Source organism: Salvelinus alpinus, chromosome 30 (assembly GCF_045679555.1).
Source record: "Salvelinus alpinus chromosome 30, SLU_Salpinus.1, whole genome shotgun sequence".
NCBI lineage: Eukaryota > Metazoa > Chordata > Actinopteri > Salmoniformes > Salmonidae > Salvelinus > Salvelinus alpinus.
Genome location: NC_092115.1, coordinates 6,727,210 through 6,744,086, shown reverse-complemented (window position 1 = coordinate 6,744,086; position 16,877 = coordinate 6,727,210). Strand labels below are relative to the sequence as shown.

At 45.2% G+C, this 16,877-nt stretch overlaps 1 protein-coding gene across 1 annotated transcript in view; it reads left to right on the top strand.

The window, feature by feature from the left end:
* Positions 1-16,877, top strand: part of LOC139560287 (collagen alpha-1(XI) chain-like) — a 229,228-nt gene that overhangs the window by 113,391 nt on the left and 98,960 nt on the right. The window contains exons 12-21 of the mRNA XM_071376929.1: positions 4,230-4,304; positions 7,698-7,781; positions 8,760-8,816; positions 9,635-9,688; positions 10,015-10,068; positions 10,618-10,671; positions 10,890-10,943; positions 12,215-12,268; positions 12,361-12,405; positions 16,623-16,676. Coding sequence (XP_071233030.1) covers positions 4,230-4,304; positions 7,698-7,781; positions 8,760-8,816; positions 9,635-9,688; positions 10,015-10,068; positions 10,618-10,671; positions 10,890-10,943; positions 12,215-12,268; positions 12,361-12,405; positions 16,623-16,676 — 585 coding nt within the window. The remainder of the gene's footprint in view (positions 1-4,229; positions 4,305-7,697; positions 7,782-8,759; positions 8,817-9,634; positions 9,689-10,014; positions 10,069-10,617; positions 10,672-10,889; positions 10,944-12,214; positions 12,269-12,360; positions 12,406-16,622; positions 16,677-16,877) is intronic.

Below are 16,877 nucleotides of genomic sequence, written 5' to 3'. Positions count from 1 at the left end.
TATAATGTATATATACACTAGATGACTGATAGATGGTGCTGTGTTGAAGTCTCCATCTTGGTACTACCCCCATCATTTATAATGTATATATACACTAGATGACTGATAGATGGTGCTGTGTTGAAGCCTCCATCTTGGTACTACCCCACTATTTATAATGTATATATACACTAGATGACTGATAGATGGTGCTGTGTTGAAGCCTCCATCTTGCTACTACCCCACTATTTATAATGTATATATACACTAGATGACTGATAGATGGTGCTGTGTTGAAGCCTCCATCTTGGTACTACCCCCATCATTTATAATGTATATATACACTAGATGACTGATAGATGGTGCTGTGTTGAAGCCTCCATCTTGGTACTACCCCACTATTTATAATGTATATATACACTAGATGACTGATAGATGGTGCTGTGTTGAAGCCTCCATCTTGCTACTACCCCACTATTTATAATGTATATATACACTAGATGACTGATAGATGGTGCTGTGTTGAAGCCTCCATCTTGCTACTACCCCACTATTTATAATGTATATATACACTAGATGACTGATAGATGGTGCTGTGTTGAAGCCTCCATCTTGCTAATACCCCACTATTTATAATGTATATATACACTAGATGACTGATAGATGGTGCTGTGTTGAAGCCTCCATCTTGCTAATACCCCACTATTTATAATGTATATATACACTAGATGACTGATAGATGGTGCTCTGTTGAAGCTCCATCTTGGTACTCCCCCCACCATTTATAATATATATATATACACTAGATGACTGATAGATGGTGCTGTGTTGAAGCCTCCATCTTGGTACTCCCACACCATTTATAATGTATATATATGTATACACTAGATGACTGATAGATGGTGCTCTGTTTAAGCCTCCATCTTGGTACTCCCCCACCATTTATAAATAATATTTTGGAAGTGATAGAAAGGTAATTATTAATGTCTACATGTGTTTTTGCCACATGTGTTTTACTACAGACACATTAATGTGTACTTTTAAATCATATTATGTGAGCTAAACATACAAATAAAAATGAAAAAATTCTAATTATTTTTATTGTCACCACTACAATGTTATTGTCCCTACGACAACAACAAAAATACTTAAATAAATTGACTACTTCTTCTAGGGAGTGCCAATATGGGGGTGGGGGGGGGGCAATAAGGAGTCTATGGCTAAGTTTAGAATGGCACCCTATTCACTACACAGTGCCCTACCTTTGACCAAGGCCCATAGGACTCTGGGCCCATAGGACTCTGGTCAAAAGTAGTGCACTATATAAGGAATAGGGTGCCATTACAGAGTTAGCCTTATGTATGTAGCTCTCTGGATATCCCTCTGGATAAGACAGCAAGGCAGGCAGTCAGCCAGACAGCCAGTTAGGCTGTCAGGCAGTCAGTCAGGCAGTCAGTTAGTCAGAGAGGGGAAGCATTAACACATGGGAACAATTTGACCCAGCAGTGAAGAGCACAGCAGAGCACGTCTGAGACAGACAGAGACTAGATCAGAGCGCGTGACCAGCTTGCTAAAGAGATCTAGCCCTGGCCTGGCCTGTTAAAGAGATATAGGCCTGGCCTGGTCTGTTAAAGAGATCTAGGCCTGGCCTGGCCTGTTAAAGAGATCTAGCCCTGGCCTGGCCTGTTTAAGAGATCTAGCCCTGGCCTGGCCTGCTAAAGAGATCTAGCCCTGGCCTGGCCTGCTAAAGAGATCTATCCCTGGCCTGCTAAAGAGATCTAGCCCTGGCCTGGCCTGCTAAAGAGATCTAGATCTGGTCTGGCCTGCTAAGAGATCTATCCCTGGCCTGGTAAAGAGATCTACCCCTGGTCTGGTCTGTTAAAGACATCTAGTCCTGGCCTGGCCTGCTAAAGAGATATATCCCTGGCCTGGTTTGTTAAAGAGATATATCCCTGGCCTGGTCTGTTAAAGACATCTAGCCCTGGCCTGGTCTGTTAAAGACATCTAGCCCTGGCCTGGTCTGTTAAAGACATCTAGCCCTGGCCTGGTCTGTTAAAGACATCTAGTCCTAGCCTGGTCTGTTAAAGACATCTAGCCCTGGCCTGGTCTGTTAAAGACATCTAGCCCTGGCCTGGTCTGTTAAAGACATCTAGCCCTGGCCTGGTCTGTTAAAGACATCTAGCCCTGGCCTGGTCTGTTAAAGACATCTAGCCCTAGCCTGGTCTGTTAAAGACATCTAGTCCTAGCCTGGTCTGTTAAAGACATCTAGTCCTGGCCTGGTCTGTTAAAGACATCTAGTCCTAGCCTGGTCTGTTAAAGACATCTAGCCCTAGCCTGGTCTGTTAAAGACATCTAGCCCTGGCCTGGTCTGTTAAAGACATCTAGCCCTGGCCTGGTCTGTTAAAGACATCTAGCCCTGGCCTGGTCTGTTAAAGACATCTAGTCCTAGCCTGGTCTGTTAAAGACATCTAGTCCTGGCCTGGTCTGTTAAAGACATCTAGTCCTAGCCTGGTCTGTTAAAGACATCTAGTCCTAGCCTGGTCTGTTAAAGACATCTAGTCCTGGCCTGGTCTGTTAAAGACATCTAGTCCTGACCTGGCCTGCTAAAGAGATCTATCCCTGGCCTGTTAAAGAGATCTATCCCTGGCCTGTTAAAGAGATCTATCCCTGGCCTGTTAAAGACATCTATCCCTGGCCTGTTAAAGACATCTATCCCTGGTCTGGCCTGCTAAAGAGATCTATCCCTGGCCTGTTAAAGACATCTATCCCTGGTCTGGCCTGCTAAAGAGATCTATCCCTGGTCTGTTAAAGACATCTATCCCTGGTCTGGCCTGCTAAAGAGATCTATCCCTGGTCTGTTAAAGACATCTATCCCTGGTCTGGTCTGTTAAAGAGATCTATCCCTGGCCTGGCCTGCTAAAGAGATCTATCCCTGGCCTGGCCTGCTAAAGAGATCTAGCCCTGGTCTGTTAAAGACATCTATCCCTGGCCTGGTCTGTTAAAGACATCTAGTCCTGGCCTGGTCTGTTAAAGACATCTAGTCCTGGCCTGGCCTGCTAAAGAGATCTATTCCTGGCCTGGTCTGTTAAAGACATCTAGTCCTGGCCTGGCCTGCTAAAGAGATCTAGCCCTGGTCTGTTAAAGACATCTATCCCTGGCCTGGTCTGTTAAAGACATCTAGTCCTGGCCTGGCCTGCTAAGAGATCTAGCCCTGGCTTGGTCTGTTAAAGACATCTAGTCCTGGCCTGGCCTGCTAAGAGATCTATCCCTGGCTTGGTCTGTTAAAGAGATCTAGCCCTGGCTTGGTCTGTTAAAGACATCTAGCTCTGGCCTGGTCTGTTAAAGACAGACCATCCGCTGGTGGTAATACAGTGGATATACTGTGATTTATCATGCACGTTTAGCCTGGACTATTTGTACTAGTAAATCATGCTTTTATGATGATGAGGACCTGTTAGTGGTAGTTTTGTGATAACGGCACTGTGATTTTACATTTTGTAAAAAATGTACTTAACGATCCCAAATGTGTTTAAAATTACCGTCTTTAAACGTCACACCCCTAATCCGGAGCGATGTACAGTTAAACCAGAGTGCATTCGTCTAGCGATAGCATATCCATTAAATCGTTAGCATTAGCATAACTATTTTCCTCAGTTCTTTATCAACAACGTAATGTTGTGATGATGTGTCTGAGTGCCCCACTACATACCTTTACATTGATTTCACAATGCTAATAAATGCATTGTATTTTTTGTATGGTTGGATATTAGTTTAAGCCCTCTGCCAATTCACAGTAGGAAAGTCCCACCCCTCTGTTCGTCAGTAGTCCTAATTTTGTCAGCGACTTAAATAATTGGTATAATGACAACATATTTCATTGGTATCTCGGTTGAACAAGTTCAAATATTTTTGCAAAATGTTTTTTTTAGTTGGGCATATTTATAGTCAGCCCTTTGCCTTCTACGTTCTACTTCCCTGGTAGTAAAAGATCACCGTGGCCAAACATCAAACCTCACCATCTCCATTACTTTCTCAAGGTCTATGAAATACCCCCAATGTTCTGTACTCACATACTCTTTTCCTCTTTACAGATTTATATCAATCATTTATATTTCCTACGTGATCATGATTAAGAAGTTCCTTCCCCTTGAACTTTGTAGTCAACCTCTCTCTAAATTATTCCATAATAACCAAATGTCTGTCTGTTTGTCTGTCTGTCTCTCTCTCTCTCGCTCTCCTACATTACCCAGGGTCCTCCAGGGCGTGCTGGTCTTCCTGGTTCAGACGGAGTTCCTGGTCCTCCAGGTACCCTTCTAATGCTGCCGGTAAGTCCCCTCTTCTCTCTCTACCTCTCTCCTTCCCTCTCTACCTCTCTCCTTCCCTTTCTACATCTCTCCTTCCCTCTCTACTTCTCTCCTTCTCTCTCTACCTCTCTCCTTCCCTCTCTACCTCTCTCCTTCTCTCTCTACTTCTCTCCTTCCCTCTCTACTGCTCTCCTTCCCTCTCTACCTCTCTCCTTCCCTCTCTACCTCTCTCCTTCCCTCTCTACTTCTCTCCTTCTCTCTCTACCTCTCTCCTTCCCTCTCTACTTCTCTCCTTCCCTCTCTACTGCTCTCCTTCCCTCTCTACTTCTCTCCTTCCCTCTCTACCTCTCTCCTTCCCTTTCTACCTCTCCCCTTCCCTCTCTACTTCTCTCCTTCCCTCTCTACCTCTCTCCTTCCCTTTCTACCTCTCTCCTTCCCTCTCTACTTCTCTCCTTCTCTCTCTACCTCTCTACTTCCCTCTCTACCTCCTTCCTTCCCTCTCAACTTCTCTCCTTCCCTCTCTACTGCTCTCCTTCCCTCTCTACCTCTCTCCTTCACTCTCTACCTCTCTCTTTCCCTCTCTACTTCTCACCTTCTCTCTCTACCTCTCTCCTTCCCTCTCTACTTCTCTCCTTCCCTCTCTACTGCTCTCCTTCCCTCTCTACCTCTCTCCTTCCCTCTCTACCTCTCTCCTTCCCTCTCTATCGCTCCCCTTCCCTCTCTACTTCTCTCCTTCCCTCTCTACTTCTCCCCTTCCCTCTCTACCTCACTCCTTCCCTCTCTACTTCTCTCCTTCCCTCTCTACTTCTCTCCTTCCCTCTCTACTTCTCTCCTTCCCTCTCTACCTCTCTCCTTCCCTCTCTACCTCTCTACTTCCCTCTCTACCTCTCTCCTTCCCTCTCTACTTCTCTCCTTCTCTCTCTACCTCTCTCCTTCCCTCTCTACTTCTCTCCTTCCCTCTCTACTGCTCTCCTTCCCTCTCTACCTCTCTCCTTCCCTCTCTACCTCTCTCCTTCCCTCTCTATCGCTCCCCTTCCCTCTCTACTTCTCTCCTTCCCTCTCTACTTCTCCCCTTCCCTCTCTACCTCACTCCTGCCCTCTCTACTTCTCTCCTTCCCTCTCTACTTCTCTCCTTCCCTCTCTACCTCTCTCCTTCCCTCTCTACCTCTCTCCTTCCCTCTCTACCTCTCTCCTTCCCTCTCTACTTCTCTCCTTCCCTCTCTACTTCTCCCCTTCCCTCTCTACCTCTCTCCTTCTCTCTCTACTTCTCTCCTTCCCTCTCTACCTCTCTCCTTCCCTCTCTACCTCTCTCCTTCCCTCTCTACCTCTCCCCTTCCCTCTCTACCTCTCTCCTTCCCTCTCTACCTCTCTCCTTCCCTCTCTACCTCTCTCCTTCCCTCTCTACTTCTCCCCTTCCCTCTCTACTTCTCTCCTTCCCTCTCTACCTCCATCCTTCCCTCTCTATTGCTCTCCTTCTCTCTCTACCTCTCTCCTTCTCTCTCTACTTCTCTCCTTCCCTTTCTACCTCTCTCCTTCTCTCTCTACTTCTCTCCTTCCCTCTCTACTTCTCTCCTTCCCTCTCTACCTCCTTCCCTCTCTACCTCTCTCCTTCCCTCTCTACTTCTCTCCTTCCCTCTCTACTTCTCCCCTTCCCTCTCTACTTCTCTCCTTCCCTCTCTACCTCCATCCTTCCCTCTCTATTGCTCTCCTTCCCTCTCTCCTTCCCCATCTACCAACTGCTGATGCTCTTGTAAAATATTCAATTTTCATGCTGCTGGTAAGTCCCCTCTTCCCTCATCTTTCCTCTCTCCCTACCTTTCTCCTTCCCTCTCTTCCAACTGCTGCTGCTCTTATAAAATATTACATTTTCATGTTGGCAGTAAGTCTCCTCCCTCCCTCCTTCCCCCTACTTCCCCTCCCCCCCCCCCCCCTCCCCTCTCCCACCTTCCATCTGTCCTCAGCCTTATCTTCTATATTGTATTCTATGTTATTAGCCTTCATCATTGTCTAAAGGCCTGAATGTATCTCACAACATATCTGTTTCAACCATGAAGAAACACTTTTCCATCAACCTCCATATGTCCTGGCTGTCTGACTGCCAGCTACCTGTTCCCATTAGGTCATATGTAACCTCCAGTCAACTGTGGTGTCTCTGTTTTGGACCTTGAAGTCACCTTGTTTAACACACTTCACCTCACTGCATCCCCGTTAAAGCCCTCAGTACATATAAACCTCAGTCATTCACCTTGTAAATGTCACTGGGTGCAGTGGACTGGAACCGGTGACTGTGTAACCACTCTGCATGCAGCTCAGCGGACATTTTGGATCTAACGGATCTGTCATGGAACCCAGTGGCGGGTTTATACATACTACAGGGCTGCAACTCAGTGTCCATGTTGGATATGGTCGTGTTCCCCTGCTCCGACTTTGCTGACGCATGCCAGATAGGTATTTTACGTGTCAGCTAACCACATCATGTGTTATAGCAATCTGGTGCCTGACGGCACGGTCGGTGACGTGGCACGCAACCATTGGTTGATGCATGCAACGCCTGAGGAGGGGTTTGCGTGACCGTCGTCTGTCTGGGACGACCAGTGATGCTGATGAACACACAGGGCTGCATAAAGAATATATATATTATATTATATATATATATATATAGAGAGAGAGAGAGAGAGAGAGAGAGAGAGAGAGAGAGAGAGAGAGAGAGAGAGAGAGAGAGAGAGAGAGAGAGAGAGAGAGAGAGAGAGAGAGAGAGAGAGAGAGAGAGAGAGAGAGAGAGAGAGAGAGAGAGAGAGAGAGAGAGAGTTCAGAAAGAGTGTGTATGATATTAGCCAAACAAAAGGTCCGACCTCAGAAAGATGTCTCATAAAAGCTTCATTTATTTTATTTTGTATTATTCTTTTCACACAGGGCTGCTCACAGAGATCCTATCATGTTCTGAGATGTCGTAATGTTGTGGCGGCTGCCCACAGAGATCCTATAATGTTCTGAGATGTCGTAGTGTGGCGGCTGCCCACAGAGATCCTATAATGTTCTGAGATGTCGTAGTGTGGCGGCTGCCCACAGAGATCCTATAATGTTCTGAGATGTTGTAATGTGTGGCGGCTGCTCACAGAGATCCTATCATGTTCTGAGATGTCGTAGTGTGGCGGCTGCCCACAGAGATCCTATAATGTTCTGAGATGTCGTAATGTGGCGGCTGCTCACAGAGATCCTATCATGTTCTGAGATGTCGTAATGTGGCGGCTGCTCACAGAGATCCTATCATGTTCTGAGATGTCGTAGTGTGGCGGCTGCCCACAGAGATCCTATAATGTTCTGAGATGTCGTAATGTGTGTAGTAGTTTGTGTGTTTGTGTGTTTGCTTTGCTTGTTTTCTAAGGCTTTCGTCTCTTGTGTTGTGATTGACAGTTCCGTGCTGGTGGAGATGCACAGAAGGGACCAGTGGTCTCAGCTCAAGAGGCACAAGCTCAGGCGATCCTGTCCCAAGCCAGGGTAAGATCTTATATGGTTATAGTAAAGTTTAGATATTTTTAACACTATATTACCTGTATTGTATATAATGGCAGATTAGGGCACAGCTATCTTCTATATTATATACTACCTGAAATATGACTATATTACATTAATACTGTATATAATGGCAGGGTACGACTCAGAGCCTAAAGTAGTGCACTATGTAGGGAATAGGGTCCCAATTGGGATGTATATTAGGGTAAAGTAGTGCACTATTTAATGAATAGGGTCCCAATTGGGATGTATATTAGGGTAAAGTAGTGCACTACATAGGGAATAGGGTGCCATTTTAGAGACGGCCATCGTGTTCAGACATCAACTGCAGCCCTGAGAATGATGACCCTATAGAGCAACTTTTTTTTACTTATTATTTTTTTTACTAATCTATTTTTTTACTTATCATTTTTTTTTACTAATCTGTTTTACTTATCTATTTTTTTACTTATCATTTTTTTTTAACTTATCTATTTTTACTAATCTATGTTTTACTTATCATTTTTTTTTACTAATCTATTTTTTTACTTATCATTTTTTTTAACTTATCTATTTTTACTAATCTGTTTTACTTATTTTTTTTTTTACTTATCTATTTTTTACTCATCTATTTTTTTTACTTATCTATTGTTTTACTTATCTATTTCTTTTACTTATCTATTGTTTTACTTATCTATTTCTTTTACTTATCTATTGTTTTACTTATCTATTTTTTCTTATCTATTTTTTTACTTATCTATTTTTTTACTTAACGCTTATTTTTCTTAAAACTGCTTTGTTGGTTAAGGGCTTGTAAGTAAGCACTGTAAGGTCTACTACACCTGTTGTACTCGGTGCCTTGGACAAATACACTTGAATTAGATTTGGAAGGTGCTGGATCAGGTGGATAGGATTGTATAAGGACTGTGTAAAAAGGCTTGTTATCTCGCTGTAGTTTATGATGAGCTCTCTGTCCAATCACAGCTCTCCATGAGGGGTCCTCCTGGGCCAATGGGAATGTCAGGAAGATCTGGGCCTTTGGTGAGTCTCTCACACACACACACACACACACACACACACACACACACACACACACACACACACACACACACACACACACACACACACACACACACACACACACACACAATGTGATGTTCAGCCAGTATGTTTGGCATGGAGAGTAAAACATTGATGGAAACATGTTTTATCCATCCAGATATTATTTATGCTAAGTGCAACGTATTGATGCACCACTTGGGGCTCCCGAGTGGCGCAGCGGTCTAAGGCACTGCATCTCAGTGCAAGTAGGCATCACTACAGTCCCTGGTTTGAATACAGGCTGAATCACATCTGGCCGTGATTGGGAGTCCTATAGGGTGGCGCACAATTGGCCCAGCGTCCCGGGGTAGGCCGTCATTGTAAATAAGAATTTGTTCTTAACTGACTTGCCTAGTTAAATAAAGATTCAATTAAAAATAAATGTCTGACTGAACAGAACATAGCTGTCCTGGCAACAGGTATACTGTGCATTCGGAAAGTATTCAGACCCCTTGACTTTTTCTTCCGTATCTTTCTCTACAGCCTAAATTCTAAAATGTATAAACAATGTTTTTTCCCCTCATCAATCTACACACAACTTAAATATTACATTTACATAAGTATTCAGACCCTTTACTCAGTACTTTGTTGAAGCACCTTTTGGCAGTGATTACAGCCTCGAGTCTTCTTGGGTATAACGCTACAAGCTTGGCACATCTGTATTTGGGGAGTTTCTGTAAAACTCTTTGTGACAACAGCTGATGGACAAGGGGTTTCATAGATACATTTGATTGATTGATTGATTGATGCGTCCTCAGGGTGGACCAGGACCTAACGGACTGAAGGGAGACGGAGGAGACAACGGACCTCAGGTGAGAATCGTGTTTGCTCCCTCTACTATGATACGTGACCCACTGGGTTTAACCCAGGTCGCACGCGCACAAGACTGTGTTGTAGATTTCTCTGAATAAAGAGGTCAAATATTTATTATTTTTGACCAATGCATGAATATGTTCTACATTATGTAAGAACTTTCTGAACTCTCTCTCTCTCTGTCTGTCTGTCTGTCTGTCTGTCTGTCTGTCTGTCTGTCTGTCTGTCTGTCTGTCTGTCTGTCTGTCTGTCTGTCTGTCTGTCTGTCTGTCTGTCTGTCTGTCTGTCTGTCTGTCTGTCTGTCTGTCTGTCTGTCTGTCTGTAGGGTCCCAGAGGTCTTCAGGGTCCAGCTGGCTCACCTGGAAAAGCAGGAAAGAGGGTAAGATAAGAGTTCATGTGATTGGCTGTGTCAGTACAGTGTGTTAGTGTTTCGCCACGCGTCGTAGCGAGCAAACTCCTCACTGGCAGAGGGAGCTGAGGCCTGTCAATGGTTTGAAGACAGCCTATAGTGAGCTGAAGAGAGTAGACTGCCAAAATATCCTCCAGGTGAACTGTGTGTGTGTGTGTGTGTGTGTGTGTGTGTGTGTGTGTGTGTGTGTGTGTGTGTGTGTGTGTGTGTGTGTGTGTGTGTGTGTGTGTGTGTGTGTGTGTGTGTGTGTGTGTGTGTGTGTGTGTTTGTGTGTGTGTGTGTGTGCGTGCGTGCGTGTCTTTCTCTAAAGTCAGATGAACCCAATTACCTCTTTTGATACAACATCTGTTAATATTATTATTATTATTTTTGTTTGTATTGTTGTATTGTTATTATTACTACTATTATCATTATCATCTGTATTAGTATTATGTATGCTGTATGTGTGTATCGTTCCACTGACCTCTGGTATGACCTCTGGTATGACCTCTGGTATGACCTCTGGTATGTTCCCCACAGGGTCGCAACGGAGCTGACGGTTCCAGGGGTATGCCAGGAGAGTCGGGGGGCAAGGTATGTACAACCACTGCTACAGGTATCCACCAATATATATATATATATATAGTCTCTAAACTTTAACTATTATCAATACAGATCATTATGTGGTACTATCTTCAGTCTCTATACTTTAACTATTGTAACTTTGTCTAGTCACATTGTGGTAATGTGACGTGTTTGTGTGTATTGTGATGTTGACCTCTCCTGTTGTTTTCCGGCTGTGACCTGTACAGGGGGACCGAGGTTTCGACGGGCTCCCAGGTCTCCCGGGAGATAAGGGACACAGGGTAGGTGGTTTGGGGGAACGATGCAGCGTGATGAGCCTCAAAACTGTGCTAGCCCGTTAATCTTAAAGCCTACCAATCCGCATGCTGTCTGTTAATGGGTTAATCTTAAAGCCTACCAATCAGCATGCTGTTTGTTAATGGGTTAATCTTAAAGCCTACCAATCAGCATGCTGTCTGTTAATGGTGCAAACAGTCCAAGTTGTGTCTGAAAATACCTTCAAATGACATCACTGTTACCAAGCTGTCAATCTGTGAAACTCAAGACTCAATCATTACTGGACTCTAACTGCAGTGTCCAATCAGTGCAGGGACAGGATAGAGAGAGGGCGGATGTGTATTTAAGTGTGTGTGTGTGTGTGTGTGTGTGTGTGTGTGTGTGTGTGTGTGTGTGTGTGTGTGTGTGTGTGTGTGTGTGTGTGTGTGTGTGTGTGTGTGTGTGTGTGTGTGTGTGTGTGTGTGTGTGTGTGTGTGTGTGTGTGTGTGTGTGTGTGTGTGTGTGTGTGTGTGTGTGTGTGTGTGTGTGTGTGTGTGTGTGTGTACGCGTCTGTGTGTGTGTGTGTACGCGTCTGTGTGTGTGTGTGTGTGTGTGTCTACATTAGTGCCTGAGTCTACTGTCACCGCCCTAGTGTTGACAGACATTAGAAACTCATTATAACATTGACCCAATTATAGTGGGATCCACCCATCTCCAGACCAGGCCGAACTGTCCTTTGGTAAAGAGAAACGCCTTAGTAAAACTGGAGTTGTAGTTTGTGTAATTCTGGGCTCCGTCTAGTCTGGAAATAGATGTGCAGAGATCACAAAGCAAGAATATTTCCAGGCACAGGTCTGGTCTCTGGCCTGCTAGTCCTGTATTAAATAATGACAGAGCAGACATAGTAAAGACAGAGTAAAGACAGTATATATGTAGTAAAGACAGAGTAAAGGCAGAGTAAAGACAGAGTAAAGGCAGAGTAAAGCCAGAGTAAAGACAGTAAAGCCAGAGTAAAGACAGTATATACGTAGTAAAGACAGAGTAAAGGCAGAGTAGAGTAAAGGCAGAGTAAAGGCAGAGTAAAGGCAGATAAAGACAGAGTAAAGACACAGTAAAGACAGAGTAAAGGCAGAGTAAAGGCAGAGTAAAGGCAGAGTAAAGGCAGAGTAAAGGCAGAGTAAAGGCAGAGTAAAGACAGAGTAAAGACAGAGTAAAGACAGAGTAAAGACAAAGTAAAGACAGTAAAACATTGTAAAGGCAGTAAAGACAGTAAAGTCATCTCTCTCTCTCTCTGCAGGGTGAGCTGGGTTCCATCGGCTCTCCAGGTGCTCCAGGAGAGGATGGCCAGAGAGTGAGTACCCCAAACTACACATCCCATGAGGCTGTCTGATAACTCTCTCCATCTATTCCACAATAACCCACTCTTCTCTCTCTTCTCGCCAGGGCGAGGACGGTGAGATCGGACAGAGGGGTCTGGCTGGAGAGAGTGTAAGTATTTTCTAATGTGTAATACCATTGTCAAAGATAACAGACTTGTGTATCAGAGTATTATTCTTCAGACAGACTTCCAGAGGTGCAAGGAACATAGTGGCCCAGAGGTTGAAGATTACATCACCTAAACGCCTCAGTCTCCTTCACCCCGACACACATTCTCTCCTTCCCCCAACACACACATGCTCCAACACACACACACGTCTTACCTGCCACCTCCCCTCTACACCCATTACATCAATTACTTAAACAGAAGAACCCACCCTTCTCTCTTTGCACTTTCCTCCCAACCTTCTTTTCCCCAATCCCTTTCTCCCCACGTCTCCTCTCCTTCCTTATCGCTCCCCATGTCTCCTCTCCTTCCCTCCTTATCTCTCCCCACGTCTCCTCTCCTCCTTCCCTCCTTATCTCTCCCCTCTTCTCTCCTCTCCCTCCCTCCTCTCCCTACCTCTCCCTACCTCTCCCCACTTCTCCTCTCCCTACCTCTCCCTACTTCCCTCATCTCCCTACCTCTCCCCACTTCTCCTCTCCCTACCTCTCCCCACTTCCCTCCTTTCCCTACCTCTCCCCACTTCTCCTCTCCCTACCTCTCCCCACTTCTCATCTCCCTACCTCTCCCCACTTCTCCTCTCCCTACCTCTCCCCACTTCCCTCCTTTCCCTACCTCTCCCCACTTCTCATCTCCCTACCTCTCCCCACTTCTCCTCTCCCTACCTCTCCCCACTTCCCTCCTCTCCCTACCTCTCCCCACTTCTCCTCTCCCTACCTCTCCCCACTTCTCCTCTCCCTACCTCTCCCCACTTCCCTCCTTTCCCTACCTCTCCCCACTTCTCCTCTCCCTACCTCTCCCCACTTCCCTCCTCTCCCTACCTCTCCCCACTTCTCCTCTCCCTACCTCTCCCCACTTCTCCTCTCCCTACCTCTCCCCACTTCCCTCCTCTCCCTACCTCTCCCCACTTCTCCTCTCCCTACCTCTCCCCACTTCTCCTCTCCCTACCTCTCCCCACTTCCCTCCTTTCCCTACCTCTCCCCACTTCTCCTCTCCCTACCTCTCCCCACTTCTCCTCTCCCTACCTCTCCCCACTTCCCTCCTCTCCCTACCTCTCCCCACTTCCCTCCTCTCCCTACCTCTCCCCACTTCTCCTCTCCCTACCTCTCCCCACTTCTCCTCTCCCTACCTCTCCCCACTTCTCCTCTCCTCTTCTCTCCTCTCCCTCCCCTCCTTCCTTCCCCTCCCTAAGACTCATAATGGCATTCATGCCTTGTCCATCACATTAGTAATGTTGCCCTTGGTGAGATGTGTGAGACAGACAGAGTTGGAGTAACTAGTCGCTCCTCACAGGAAATATATAGCTTGAGAGAAGCAGCTATTCTCACTTTACCCATGAGAGATAACTTCATTATCCTCCTGGCTGGCGTCATATGGACCATAGAAAGACTGCAGTAAATATAGATCAGTGAGCTGTTGAGTACTTGTAGTTACCATAATGGCCACAGGAGGTCAGTGTTGCTATTTCTCAGCTAGGCTTCAGTGGACACTGTACATTCTTGCTAACACCACTGCTACCACACACAGTACCTGAGTAGGATACCGTCTTACTTTGCACTGAAACACATTATGGATGATTTTGCAACTACGGGCTTTGTTGTGTTCCTCGAGGGGGTTGATTTATAAGAAAACATTTAATGTTTTATTATTTATTTGTTTACTTTAAAAGAAAATTGCCCTAGAGGCACCAATTCATCCAACTTTAGAGAGCCTTGACGATCATTCCACAAGTGAGGTGCAAAAACCTAAAAGCAGATTAACCTAACTCAGTGGCGACTGAAGAGATGTCCAGAGTTAACCATCCCTGAGACTGGTGTCTCATACGTCTGTAAGTTAACAATGAGGTAAGGTGCGACGGAAGTTTACGCAGGAGGGCTTTATGAACAAAAAAGAGTGCAATGCATCGATCTACGAGAGACTTCAAAGGAGGGCCGGCCTACTGTCTGATACAGAATGTGTTGATGTGTAGTGAACCTATCGCCCGTAATAAAGCTTAGTGCACAATGATAAACAGCATCTAATAGCTACACTAACAGCGGCAGCTGCATTTACAAAAACAAAAACAATACCAATGATTTGATTTCTGTTATTTAATGAAAGCCTTTTTGATCTTGTTCTATGTACTGTATTTCAACAATATATATTTTTTGCTAATTTGAAAATATTTAATGCAGTTGGTTACAAAAGGAGTCAAATAAATTAAAGTTCTTTAAATTGTTATGTTATTTAAGAGCTGCTGGTCCCAGCTGGTATTTAGGAGCTGCTGGTCCAGCTGGTATTTAAGAGCTGCTGGTCCCAGCTGGTATTTAAGAGCTGCTGGCCCAGCTGGTATTTAAGAGCTGCTGGCCCAGCTGGTATTTAAGAGCTGCTGGCCCAGCTGGTATTTAAGAGCTGCTGGTCCCAGCTGGTATTTAGGAGCTGCTGGTCCCAGCTGGTATTTAAGAGCTGCTGGCCCAGCTGGTATTTAAGAGCTGCTGGCCCAGCTGGTATTTAAGAGCTGCTGGTCCCAGCTGGTATTTAGGAGCTGCTGGTCCAGCTGGTATTTAAGAGCTGCTGGTCCCAGCTGGTATTTAAGAGCTGCTGGCCCAGCTGGTATTTAAGAGCTGCTGGTCCCAGCTGGTATTTAAGAGCTGCTGGGCCCAGCTGGTATTTAAGAGCTGCTGGTCCCAGCTGGTATTTAGGAGCTGCTGGTCCCAGCTGGTATTTAAGAGCTGCTGGTTCCAGCTGGTATTTAAGAGCTGCTGGGCCCAGCTGGTATTTAAGAGCTGCTGGCCCCAGCTGGTATTTAAGAGCTGCTGGGCCCAGCTGGTATTTAAGAGCTGCTGGCCCCAGCTGGTATTTAGGAGCTGCTGGTCCAGCTGGTATTTAAGAGCTGCTGGTCCCAGCTGGTATTTAAGAGCTGCTGGCTCAGCTGGTATTTAAGAGCTGCTGGCCCAGCTGGTATTTAAGAGCTGCTGGTTCCAGCTGGTTTTTAAAAGTTGATGGCCCAGCTGGTATTTAAGAGCTGCTGGTCCAGCTGGTATTTAAGAGCTGCTGGCCCAGCTGGTATTTAAGAGCTGCTGGCCCAGCTGGTATTTAAGAGCTGCTGGCCCAGCTGGTATTTAAGAGCTGCTGGGCTCAGCTGGTATTTAAGAGCTGCTGGCCCAGCTGGTATTTAGGAGCTGCTGGTCCCAGCTGGTATTTAAGAGCTGCTGGTCCCAGCTGGTATTTAAGAGCTGCTGGCCCAGCTGGTATTTAAGAGCTGCTGGTTCCAGCTGGTTTTTAAAAGTTGCTGGGCCCAGCTGGTATTTAAGAGCTGCTGGCCCAGCTGGTATTTAAGAGCTGCTGGGCCAGCAGAATCAACTAGGATATATCATGTCACTTCTCTGGAGTCTAGCCAAAGCTAAATCATACAGCTTCTTGTAACAGAGGAGGATCAGATGGACGACATGTTCTGTCTGAACCGCACCATCCCGTTGGAGGGCAGCCTGGTAGCCCTGTTGTTCCTCACAAATATCCTAATAAATTCACGTGTTAATTCTTCATCGAATAATATTAAAGACGATGTTACAGCTGCTTTTCTTTAGACATAAAGCCGGTAGCCATCCAAACTAGTCCTGTCTGAAGCATGAAAATGATCAATCACATCACCAGGTAGTCTATTGTTCTGGCTAAGATGAGTCAGTAGTAGATACTAAACTGTATTTTAGATGGTAAACGTAGGCTACTCTGTTTTAGTGGAGGAGATGAAACAAGTACTTCCTGGTCACTGCTCTGGATATGTGAACCTGCCTTTTCCACCCCAATGCTGATGACTGGTCATTGGTCAACAATCAAGACGCTCAACGTTTTGATTCTGAAGCATAGAGGATAATTTAACGATGACTAAGGGAAAACAACGATTTAAGATAGGGAGTAAAATATATATATATGGATCAAAACAAATAGAAAAACATCTGGAAAAAGTGTTTGGGGGGAAATGTGTCGAATATAAAATGGTTTACAGCCATTACCAGTTTATGGTTCCTGACAAAATGAAAAAAAGTATTTTATATTATTTTATTTTTTTCAACAATGCCAAAAGTCCCCGTAGTTGCAAAATCACCCTCGGACAACACTTGCTGTTTAGAATTGTAATGTTTATATGTGTTTATGTTTTTGACCTGTACATCTTTCTGTATTACAGGGTCCTAGAGGCCTGCTTGGTCCTAGAGGATCCCCTGGGACTGGTGGACAGCGTGTATGTATACAGTACTTCTACAATACTGCAATACTACTGCAATACTACTGCAATGCTACAGCAATGCTACCGCTATAATACTGCAATGCTGCTGCAATGCTGCTGCAATGCTACTGCAATACTACTGCAATGTTACTGCAATACTACTGCAATACTACTGCAATGCTACTGCAATAATACTGCAATACTACTGCAATACTA